This window comes from Seriola aureovittata, chromosome 23, assembly GCF_021018895.1.
Source record: "Seriola aureovittata isolate HTS-2021-v1 ecotype China chromosome 23, ASM2101889v1, whole genome shotgun sequence".
Taxonomy (NCBI): domain Eukaryota; kingdom Metazoa; phylum Chordata; class Actinopteri; order Carangiformes; family Carangidae; genus Seriola; species Seriola aureovittata.
Genome location: NC_079386.1, coordinates 15,924,787 through 15,937,119, shown reverse-complemented (window position 1 = coordinate 15,937,119; position 12,333 = coordinate 15,924,787). Strand labels below are relative to the sequence as shown.

The window sequence follows — 12,333 nt, the reverse complement described above, 5'->3', positions numbered from 1 at the left end:
CCTCAACAGCTACTTCCTGAAAACACTGGAGGTGACAAGCATGACCAGCAGCCCTCACACATGGCGTTCCTGCGTCCGTACTGTGTGAGAACGTGTGCGAGTTTGAGAACCTGTGTGAATACGGTACGTTCAGGTTGATTCGCTTCCAACTTAAATGTCAGCCCTGCCGCCTGATGGCCCCTGATGTTGTAACATTTTGGAGCGACAACTATAAACGACCTTTAACCTCCCGTAAATGCATTAAATGGTACACAGCCGTTGCCCCAAAACCCCCTTAATGGGGTCCCTGATGATGTGTGCTGTAGCTCACATTTACCTTTGTGAGGCATTTATGGGACATCTGCAAATTGTAGTGTTTCCCAATAGTCTGCATGTGAGGTGTTCACGGGACATCTGTAAATTGTAGTGTTTCCCAATAGTCTGCATGTGAGGTGTTCACGGGACATCTGTAAATTGTAGCGTCTCCCAATAGTCTGCATGTGAGGTGTTTAAGATTAAGTTTAAGTTTAAGTTGTACTGCATGATAATATACTGTACGTGGGCATCTGCTCTGCGCTTGTGTGAATATCTGCATCTGTATCAGTCTGTATGGTCTGTTTTATTCAGATTCAACACATAGCTGACGGCCAGAGAACAAGAGGTTAAAGGTCAAGTTTTATGCTACGCATGCCGCAAGCTATTAATTAGTTTGTGTATTATATCGTTGAAAATAAACATGGCCGAGTGAAAAGTTATGGAGCGTTCTGGTTGCTATTGAGGTAGATTTTAAAATAGAGGCGGCAGATAAAATTAATTCACTGTGAAAGTAACAAGTTTGCCGCCTAGTACGAGCCGCTAATTACTTCTCCACCCAACAGTGAGGCTCACACACAGTTTGATTCACAGCAACACCAGCGAGCAAACCACCCACTGTGACTGAATGTATAAAAATGTAGCAGGTGAGATTAACTTCACACCGACATCAAAAGCAGCATTTTCACTTCACCGTACCTCTTCTGGTGGAGTGTTTCAAGTGTAATGCACCTGTAACCACGCCCACTGGTGATGTCACAGCGTACCGACTGTACGCTTCTACATCACTGCAGTAAAGCGAGAGTTTTTCACCCAGTGGAAAACAATCTTTTCAGCTGCGGTGAAGTCAAGCTCAGGAGGCAGAGCGGGTCGTCCACTAAACAGAAGGTTGGACGGTTCGACCCCTGACCCCCCAAACTGCCTCTGATGGTTGCTCCGTAAGAGCATGAGTGTGTGTCTCTGGGTGTGATGTGTGAATGTGTGAGTGAATGGGTGAATGTGGTAAGTACTGTAAAGCGCTTTGAGTGAATCGATAGGACTAGAAAAGCGCTTAACGAGTGCAGTTAAAACACGGGAATCAAACACCGCTCTCCTGTGTCATAGTCGTCCATCCTCCACAACCCGACACCGACACTTTTCCCCTTCGCTCCTGTCATAATTACTACGGCCACTAGATGTCGCCTAGCAACAAAACGTAATTATGGTCATAATAAGCTGCTGCACAAACGATCTATGGGAGAAAGTGTGTTTTGAGTGTTGGGACAGGGTCGTGCTTTTCAGATCAGGGGTTTGAGTATATATATTTTGGACAGGTGTGAGCGTATGAAGCAAGACGCAATGGAAAGAATGTATACGATGGAAGCTGTTCGGTACACGGCAGTGAGAGTGGAAAAAAAGAAAAGAAGAACCAGACAAAGGAAGAATTAAGGCAACAAACTCGATGACAAGTGTTATTAATATCTGATATCTGGAAGCCGGGGGAGCTGAAGTGTCAGGGAAGCTGGCCTGGGACTGCGAGGGGGCTGAGTTCGCAGATCTCCGCCACAGAGAGCACGGATGATTAATGCTCTCTTCACCTTTAAATACGACGGCTGAGGTTCCTCTCAGCAAGGCACTAAACTCCTGACAGTGCCGGAGAGGCTGCTCAGTCACAATTAAGGCTGCGGCTGCATTAAGTAGCTCCTGAGAAACTGGATTTAAAGCACAGTGGTGCAGAAAGATGAGAAGAGGGGCTGCGCTGCAAGTCTTCACGGGATAATAAAACATCTCACCTGGTCTCATGCATGTTTATGACAACAACGCAGAAACACTGAGGGTGTTATACCGCTGGCACAAGAGCAAACTGGCCAGTCTGAGTGTTGCTATGCAACCAAAACAAAGTAATGGATTATATTAAGCTTAAAGTAATGAGATTACAGATGTTACAATGAGCTGCAGAAGTTAAAACAAAGGGAGGAAATATGGGATCACTGATTAGCTTATTGAAGGTTCATTTTCTGACACTCAGCCAAACATTTGTTTCCAGTGACAGGAATTGTATTAGTCAATCCGCATGTAGCCCTCTGAGCTTTACGGACTGTGACTCAGCAACAGTGACCATTGGTTTCTCTCAACTTTCTCCTTTATCGCAGGCACAAGCTGCTCTGCAGAAGCATTTCCACCGAAGGAGCCAGAGCTGGTTCAGAGTCATGAAGGAAAGGAAACATATTTTCAACTTGCCACAAGTGTAAAATAACAAGATATCCTCATTTCATTATCAGAGAGTGAATTATAGAGAGCTGCAGGTGTGGCTATGACGTATCTTTTGTAGACCTCTTCTACAAAAGTTATTCCTCAAGTATGAACGCAACACGGTTTTAAAGGTGGACTGGTGAGTAGCTCAGTTTTCGTGTTCAGCGTAATGACATTTAACATTTGTTTTTGCGCTCTCACAGCTTAGACCAATTGAATTCTGAGCACATTGTGTATTTAACCACCCATGTTAAAATGCAACTCAAGGCGTCAGTTTCATCTTAAAGTAGCATCTGCTCCTGATTATCTCCGTCCTCCTCAGTAGCAACACACCATTAATTTTAATGTGCTAGAAGGGAGATAAAAGCTAATAACAGCCTGTAATACCACAGTATGTGCATTTTAGAGGAGATAACAACAGTCAGGACAACTGTCGAGTCTGAGACAAGTCCAAGTCCAAGATCAAGTCTGAAAAATAAGAAAACAATGTCCACTCAATAGTGAATTGTATTATTATTATTATTCTAATCACATATTTGGTGGAGTTATAGTTTTAAAGGTCCCACACAGTCTAAAGATGTCTATGTGCTGTTTGATTATAGATCAGGTCTAGGTTCTATATTAATACTGTGAAAGTTTCAAAGTGCTCAGTCCACAGAGAAATGAAACTGAGCCTTGAGAAACAAGCCATCTGGACTTCCTGTAACTTTCTGATGTCACAACAAAGCAGTCACCGCTCTCAGCCGTACCCAAGCCCCTCTCACCTGGACCCACCATCCAAAAATCTTTCAGGATTTGGTTTCACTGAGTGTTTTACCTGAAATCTGCTATATTTTTATTAGATCACACAGAAATCAGTCAGCCAATCAGAGGAGAGGATCAGAGCCTCCTCTCTTCTGATTGGCTACAGAGAGCAACCTGAGAGAGGAGATGCAAAACTACACTGAGATGGCTTTTAGTTCTTACAACCACAAATATATCTTCTTATGGATCAACACTTCAAATAATGTCTTTACTTTACGTCATCAGTTTCGACTGGAGACACACCCCTCACGTGTGAGACCGGTCAGCGGGACGCGTCAGGTGTGGCGTCGTGCGACACGCCCACCATGCGGCATACAGATCAGTAGGCGACACACACGCTGTTGATGAATGGACCAAACCAGTGAATGCATCCATACACACACACACACACACACACGTGCTTGTTGGTCACTGGCAGCGTGCCGACCGGCATTCAATTGACCTGCTTTAACACCTGTACGGTTGCCATGGCAACAGCCGCTTCAGCCACACACTCCCAGGCGCTGTTTTCCTGTCTCCTCCCATTCCTCCTCCTCTACTTCTACTTCTTCTTCTCTCCTCTCTTCTGCTTCCTTTGTCTCTCGTTCAGCATCTCTGTCTCTCTACACCTGCTTCTCCTCTTTCGCTCTCCATCCACTTTCTTTTTCGCTCTACATCTCTCGTCTCACGCTTCTCCTTCTCCCTCGTCTCCTATCTCGCCTCAGATCTCTCAATCGCTTTCTCTAAACCCTCCTCTTCGACTCCATCCAATTATCTCTGCACACACCCCTCTTTTCTTTCCCTCCCTCTCCTATCCTATCTGTCTCCCTCTCTCTCTCTCTCTTGCTGCAGGCTGTGCTGACAATGACATCACCGATCTGAAAATATATGAATGAACACGTTTAGTGTGTGTGTGTGTGTGTGTGTGTGTGTGTCTGTGTTTGGTCCGTCATGCCTTTTAGCATGACACAGTGAATGAAAACAGAGCAAATAACGAGGAAAAGCGATGGGGAAAAAAATGAATATTTTTTTGTATTTTCAAGCAGGAAAACTGAAACAAAGGATGAGTGTCGTCAGGTGATCACTAGGACAATGGTTGCATAGCAGCAGAAGAGCAAAGAAACAGGCATCATATAGAAAACCTGCACAGTGCGTGTGTGTGTGTGTGTGTTTAACTTGCAAAAGGAAAAGCGCTTTGGCACCACCTAAAAAAATGAACGTGAGAGACGAGGGAAAAGAGTGAGACTGAAGTTGGAACATATGGAGAGAGAGGATGGAAGAGGGCGAGTAAAAGGAAGAGGGGGGGAGAGAATGATGGACAGATGAAGGAAAAGAGAATGAAAGATGAAGTAGCAGGGAAAGATAGGGTGGTCTCTATGTCAGTCTGATGATGAACTGCACATTTACAACCTGGAAAATCACAGCGTGTAGTCAGTATGTGCAAAAGTGAGACGAACTTCAGCGAACAGAAACGTCAACAACCATCGCATCTGAGGCATCTTGCAAAACTATGCAAGAGAAGTAAAAAAAAAAAAACGCAGGATAAAACAACTTTCCATTCCCAGCAATCGTCTTCGTTCCAGACACCACACATCTGTCGGTTTGTACCATTTTCAGGCTGATATCATGTAGTTTTGAGCCGATTTGTGCACCAGAGGCACAGGAGGACTTGTCTGAGTGCAACATCAGGAAGAGATGGAGAGATGATGAATGACGGCAAGGAGGAACAAGAGATGAAAAGTGGGTCGACTGGACAATCGGATGATCCGACTGACACGAAGAGAAAGGAAAGAAGGTTGAAATCTTCACTGAATTAACTGTTTGTAAAGAAATAACTTTGGCTCACTAGAAGTGATGATGTATTTAATGCTTTAAATTTGTATTCAGAAGAAGATGAAACTGGCAGTTAATACGAGCAATGACAGCTGGACAGAAACGAACAAAGAAGGAATCAAAACTCGTCCGAGACCTGCCAGCTCCGTTTGATTGACACCACGGCAACGAGGACGTCGGTTTGTACATGTGTCACAGGTTTAAAACTATTTCAAGGCTTTTTGAAAGAGTCAACTCTTCAACTTTTCCTTTATTCCGACAAGCCCTCCAAGCTAAACAACAAAGTAGGTCGTTAGTCGTTGCTGTGCACAGAGAGACATGTGAGGGATATTTCTGATCTGACGTCTCTTTCAGCTGGACGACGTTGATTGTTCCGTGTCTTCCAAAATGCTTATGACAAACATATGACTCTTCTCTCATCTTCTCTCGTTCTCTCGGGTAAAAGAAATGACTTTTTTCACAAAGCGATCCGAACTCAAGGTCCACTTACAAGCATTTTTCTGGAGTGGAGCTTTCAACCTATCATACTTTCTCCTCCTCATCACACAGTTTGCTCGGGAGTTGATGTGCAAACTTGGCAGACATCACAATTTCATCCACAGCACTCAAGTTGGTTTAAAAGTTAAAGGTCCCATATAGTATAAAGGTAGATTTCCACGTGTAGTTTGATTATAGATCAGGTCTAGGTTCTATATAAATACTGTGAAAGTATCAGAACCTCAGTCCGCAGAGAAATGCACACAGCCTGTATTCAGAAACTGAGCCTTAAAACCAGCCGTCAGGACTTCTGTAACTTTGTGATGTCACAACAAAGCAGTCAAAGCTCACCATCAAACCTTGCAGGATTTTGGTTTCTCTGAGTTTTAGCTTGAAATCTGCTTTATTTATTATACATTTTATTTGATCATTCAGAAAACAGCCAGCCAATCAGAAGAGAGGCTCAGAGCCTCCTCTCTTCTGATTGGCTCAGCAACCTGTTGTTACAAGAGCTGCAGAGAGAAGCCTGAGAGAGGAGATGTAAAATTACACTGAGATGGATTTTGGTTCAACACTTGGAATAAAACACAGCTAACGTGCTTTCTTGACCTTGGAAACGGGAGTTTGACAAAATAAACCCAACTCAAGGTCCACTTACTAGCTTTCTCTGGAGATATAACACAGTCTCTTTGTTACACTTGGTTAAGCTCCTGGAGCTACTGCAGCCGTGGTTAAACGTAAACCAATCTTGACAGCACCCTGACCTCCTCCCTACAAGGTTTTGCCGCATCATAACAACGTCACAACTCTTCCATCTTTGCTTCTCGGGGTCAGTGACTGTTATTCACCAAAGCTACGTCAGGTCCTTGCAGGTAAACGGCGTCAGTTTTTCAGGTGAGGGCAACAGATTCTCCTTCATTCATATGAGAAATGCACTTCCCTCCTCTCGCCCATTAAGCATCAATTACGCCTCTTGTCCCTGACCGTATCGTCGTGGTATCAGTAATAACAGTAAATTGCAGGCTCTGGTTTATAATGCAGCGCCCGGTGACAGTAATGTGTCCATCACCGTTGTCCGAAGGTGATGAAGGTGCTTTTCGGACGCTGATTAAAGTCAAGGTCAAACGTATCTGGAAGCGTCTTAGTGCTGATTGTTGCACCACAGCAGGTGAGTGCAGGCTGCTCGACTGTCGGTTTGTGTTAAAGCCTAAATACGTACTGCACTGCACTACACACACACACACACACACACACACACACACACACACACTGTTCTCCATGGGGATATGCACAGAGTGTGTGGCAGAGAAAAAATAGTGAGCATATGGGTATGTTTACTCTTGGTTGGCACTGTGTGCACCGTGCAGCTCTGCAGCATGACACAAACACTATGCATGTGTGTTTTTAAATGCATCATCCTCCTCTTCCTCCGCCCTCCCTCCCTCCCTCCCCCCCCCCCCCCCCCCTCCCTCCCCCCCAAGTCCTTCATCATGCCTGCCTGTCCATCGTTCATCTCCAGCTTTCCAAAAATCGCTCATCCGCCTATTTTTACGTCTCCTTTGATTTCCTCCTTGTTCCTCCCTCTTCGCCACACTCCTCTTCCTCTCTCTTTCTGCTTCATCCTCTTCCTCACCTCTCGCTTTCCCCTCTCTCTCTTACTCTATCCTCCCTCTCCCTGTCCTCTCCTCATCTCCTCCTTTATCGTCCAACGAGGAAGCGAGTAAGAGGGGCAGATTTACAAGGGCTGTCATCTCCGCTTCTCTCTCGTTTCCCTTCCCCTCTCTCTCTCTCTTTCTCTCTCTCTCTCTCTCACACACACACACACTATCGCTACCTTGCTCGCTCTCTCGCTCACCCTTGAAGATAATTAAGGAGCCCACTAGTAATCCCATCCAGCCGTGCAGGACGAGGCAGTGCAGCTGAGCAATCACACACACACACACACACACACACACACACACACACACACACACACACACACATCCCATACATGCACAAGACTGCAGTGTGAAGCAGAGGGGTGCAAAATGTGTGAAACAGAAACCTTAATATTTGCACAAACACACACACATGCATACACACATACACACACACACATACACACACTCCTCAGCAGCAGCAGTAAACCAAGAGGAAAAAGTGTATAGGACACACACACACACGCACACACCACTCTCAGTCTCTCAGCCCAGTCACTCGCCAAGAGGCAAAAGACCAATTGACCCAGTTCATTCGAATCTGGCAATCATGACCGGAGGAGAAGATGGAGGGATGAAAGAGAGGTGAAGAGTGGGATGTATGGATGTGAAACACCAGAATATGAGACATTCTGGATGGAGGGATGCGGGAAAACGTGAGCTCAATGGACGGAAAACAGAAAACAGTACTAAATAGATAGACGCAATATTCATAGAGGGTTACCGGCGTGTGTGTGTGAAATGACTGGAGGGACGGAGGGTGACGCCTGGAGATGGAGACACTGGGAGGACGAATGGACGGAAAGCTGGAGTGGATGGCAAATCAATGGGAGAAAGATTGATAGATGAGTAAATATATATGGAAAAACCAGTTGAGGTCAGGATGGAGAATAAGGGGAATGGAGGGATGGGTTGATGGAGAGATGCACGAATATGTGACATCTCGATATAACACAGTTTGGGGCGGAGGGGTGGTGAAACTGGAAGATAAATGGAAGGAAAAGCAATACTCGATGGACAGAACAATGGGCGAAAGACCGAAGGCTCAGCATGTCTCGCGTTAGACGGATGGAGGGATGGAGGGATGGACAACAGGCAAAAGAGGGATGTTAGACACCTATTGTGGATGTGGAAAGTGGGAGATGAATGGACTGGATGCAAAACCAATAGATTGATCAAAAGACGGATGATTAAACTGAGGCTTGCCAAGTTGGGCGTGCGTGTGCGTGTAGGATGGATGGATGGATAGATGGATGGAGGGGTGAAAAGACGGATGAATGCATGGACGTGAGACATCTTAATATGACGTGTTGGATTGAGGGATGGAGAAAATATGGAGACGAACTGACAGAACAATGAGCGAATGAATGAAAGCTTCCCAAGTAAGGTGTGTATTCGCATGAAAGACTGACGGAGGGAAAAGATGAACGGATGGATGGCGGGGTGAAAGGAGGACGGCATGAGACAGTCTCGGATGGAGGGGTTGCAGAAACCAGGGAGATAAATGGACAGGAAAAGAATAGCAGATGGAGTGATATACAGAACGGTAAACGAATGGAGGCTCGCCAAGCACATGTGAGCGTAGGATGGACGCATGAATAGTTGACGGAGGGGGGGTGGGGGGGTGGAAGAGGGGTGCACAGATGCAAGAGTCTGGACAGCTGAGGTCCGAATGTGCGTAAACGATAAATGGACAGACAGAGGGATGAGAAGACGGAGAGAGAGAGAGAGAGAGAGAGAGAGAGAGAGAGAGAGAGAGAGAGAGAGAGAGAGAGAGAGAAGGGATCGGAAATCGTAAAAATACAACAGATAGAAAGATAAAGTACCTGTTGCCGATTTGGGTCTGTGTCTTCCTTTGGGCCGTCGTTGGGAATTGCCCATACTATTCTTCCTGTCCCAAAACATCACCGCCTCATTCCACCAGCACACACACACACTGACTGACTGGCTGGCTGGCTGACTGACTGGCTGACTGGCTGACTGACTGACTGGCTGACGAGGTGTGTGCGTCTCCTGCCTTAAAGCATGTGAGTGCGCAAGGCGAGCGACAGCCGAGAAGTGTAAGTGTGTGTGTATGTGTGTGTGAGAGACAGAGAGAGAGACAGAGAGAGAGAGAGAGAGAGAGAGAGAGAGAGGGAAGACAGAGCGTCACAGCATCACTGAAGCCGACTGCATCCCGGAGTGTGTGACTGCACGTCTATGTGTGTGTGTGTTTGTGTGAGTGTGTGAAGCTCGGCATGTGATTGCGGATGAGGGTGAACGAGAGAGAGAGAGTGAGCGACAGAAGATGAGAAAGAGAGAGAGAGAGAAGAGTGTGTGTTCTACGCTACACGTAGCGTAGTGAGTGCACAGTGCTACGTGAGCTGTTGACAAAGCAGGCTGTGTGTTGGTCTGTGTGTGTGTGTGTGTGAGTGTGAACATGAGTGTGCAAGCATGAATGTGTGTGTGTTTGTTTGTGTGTGTGTGTGTGTGTGTGTGAGAGAGGAGGAAAGAGATTGCGTGCACCTCACATTTCAATGAAAGGTTTGGCTGTTGCCGGTGAGCATGTGCGTACATTTGTGTGTGTGTGTGTGTGTGTGTGTGGAGAGAGAGAGAGAGCGGGAGAAAGAGAGGGAGAGAGAGAGAGCATCCGTTCTGTTGATTAGCTCCCAGCCAGTCACATCCAGCTGCTGCTGTTCAATTCATAAAGAGTCAGGCGGAGAGCAGCCAATCAGAAGCCAGAGACAGAGAGAGAGAGAGAGAGGAGAGAGAGAGAGAGAGAGAGAGAGAGAGACGGCGGATGGAGTGAAGGAGGTAGAGCGAGAAATAGAGCAATAGATCGGCTGCCTATCAGCTATGTGACGAGAAAACGGAGGAGAAAATACACTATATGGCCAGAAGTATGCGGGTGGGGGGGTTGAGCTGCAGTAACAGGGATGAACGAATGAATGAAGTTCACGTTCACAAGACACAACAAATTCATACATTATAAGTATTTAAGTCCAAAAGTGAAGAAAATATCCAAATAATTTCAATAATCACAATTTTTAAGACTTTTATTCTTCATGAATGAATCAAAAACATTTACTATAGAATACTGAATAAATCATTTTGAGACAAAGTTAGCAAACATCCCTAAAACTTCCAACAACCATCTGTGCACCAGAACATTTCACAGTTTTTCTTTGGAGACATTTCATGGAAAATTTACATTGTTACGTCACCGTCAGCGTGCACATCACACAGGAAAAATGGGACTCGCTTTCCACTTCTCCCAAAGCACACAGCTCCCTCCGTCACTATTTCTCCACGTCCAGGGAAATCTTTCATTCCACTGACACAGACATGATATTTATGAGTTTACCTCGAGACCACCTCCAAGCTTTGACAGAAATACTACCTCCACCGACCTTTATGCAAAGCCCGGTTTAGGGGCTTTTAAAAGAAATAGCAATCATACAAAAGAAAGAGTCACACTATCCGCACACAGTTCATTAGATATACGACATTTTCGGACCTCTGGGATGTTTCATGCCAGAGCCAAAGACAGCGACGATCCAATCAAAAGGAGGAACCAAATTTAAAACATCTGAGTCCTTAAAATCGGACAAACCAACATAGAGGGATTCTGTTTTCATTCATGTGGCTGGTGACATGTTAATTGTCTCGTTCTAGGAATGTTTTAATCCATTATTGATGTGGGTATTGCCTCAGGTGTGAGACAGGGGTCCTCTTTGATCAGCTGCTGCAGGCTTTGGCTCTAGTATAAAGATGTTGTGATTCACAATGGGGAAATTTGCCTTCGGTTTCACAGTAAGACGTCATTAAAAAAACCTAATTATATAATACACAGTGCATCGTCTCAGCGTACACATTCATACGTACTCACTCTATACATCACATTAACTTACTGTGCAAACCGCCGTATCCTCGTCTACCCAATCCCATTTCATTTATTACCTTGACAGCACTTGGGAACGGATTTCTTGTAGATATTTCTATCAGCCATCGGCGATCTACAACGTCTCCCCGAGGGTAAAAGTTCAGATTCACTGTACAGTGGATTAGAGGGGTGGTTAATAGCTCTGTCAGCTTTACTTCTTAAGAGTTTATCGTGCATAGCCTACGACTCAGCTTCTTTTGTGCCTGACGAAGGTCCGTGAGGCGTCCGAAAATGTTGTTCCTTTAATAAACTCACACTGTGCAAACTCAACTTTTTCATGCTCAAAGTGTTAGAGCTGCTTTGTCCGTGATTTCTGGTGAGATATTTGTGCTTTAACTATTGGCGACACACTTCCTGTTTGGTTTCCATAACTACACTATGAACAGATCCAACCACAATTACTGCGTTATTGTAAATATTTATTATAGCCAATCCTGTGTGTTTCCAACTTTCTGGCAACAGTTCGTATTTCCTGTTTCAGCGAATGCTCAGACGTCCACATACTTTTGGCCATACGATGAAACCACAAAGAGAGAGAGAGGGAGGTGGAACGGGAAAGCAGAAATGTGCACTGACAGACAGAGAAATGAATAAATGAAGACAGTGAGACTGGGTGGGTTCAGACAGACGGAGAGAAATTGAAAGTGAAGTGAACGGCAGAGGGAATGAGATTGAGAGGGTGAAAGAGTGAGACAGAGGGAGAGAAATGGGGAGAATACACAATGAGGAGAGTAGAGGAGAGGCCTGTTGATGATTTCTACCTCCTCTACCACTCAATTCCTCTTTTTTATTCCTCCTTTACTCCCTCCTTTACCCTCTCTTCCTTCTTCTTCTTCTCTTCCCTCCATTAATCTAGCCAATACATCTATCTAGTAAACCACAGGTGACACACACATGCTCTGGCGCACACACACACACACACACACACACACACACACACACACACACACACACACAGCTGTTTCATGCATTGCTGCAGCCAGTTTCTATTGCATGGAATAACCAACAGCTGTAGAGGTTAGTCAAGGTCACGCAGGCACCCTCACACTGCTATTAAAGGGTTGATTGCGAATTCGTTTTCTACTCAAGACACATCAG

At 45.3% G+C, this 12,333-nt stretch overlaps 1 protein-coding gene across 3 annotated transcripts in view; it reads right to left on the bottom strand.

The window, feature by feature from the left end:
• nhsl2 (NHS-like 2) overlaps positions 1-12,333 on the bottom strand; it is a 129,413-nt gene that overhangs the window by 61,407 nt on the left and 55,673 nt on the right. The window contains exon 1 of one of the 3 annotated variants that reach the window (XM_056369668.1): positions 9,140-9,833. The exons of the other annotated variants lie outside the window; for them this stretch is intronic. Within the exon in view, the coding sequence (XP_056225643.1) occupies positions 9,140-9,218 (79 nt within the window). The 5' untranslated portion in view covers positions 9,219-9,833. Of the gene's footprint in view, positions 1-9,139; positions 9,834-12,333 lie in introns of those variants that run through there. 3 annotated transcript variants of the gene reach the window in all.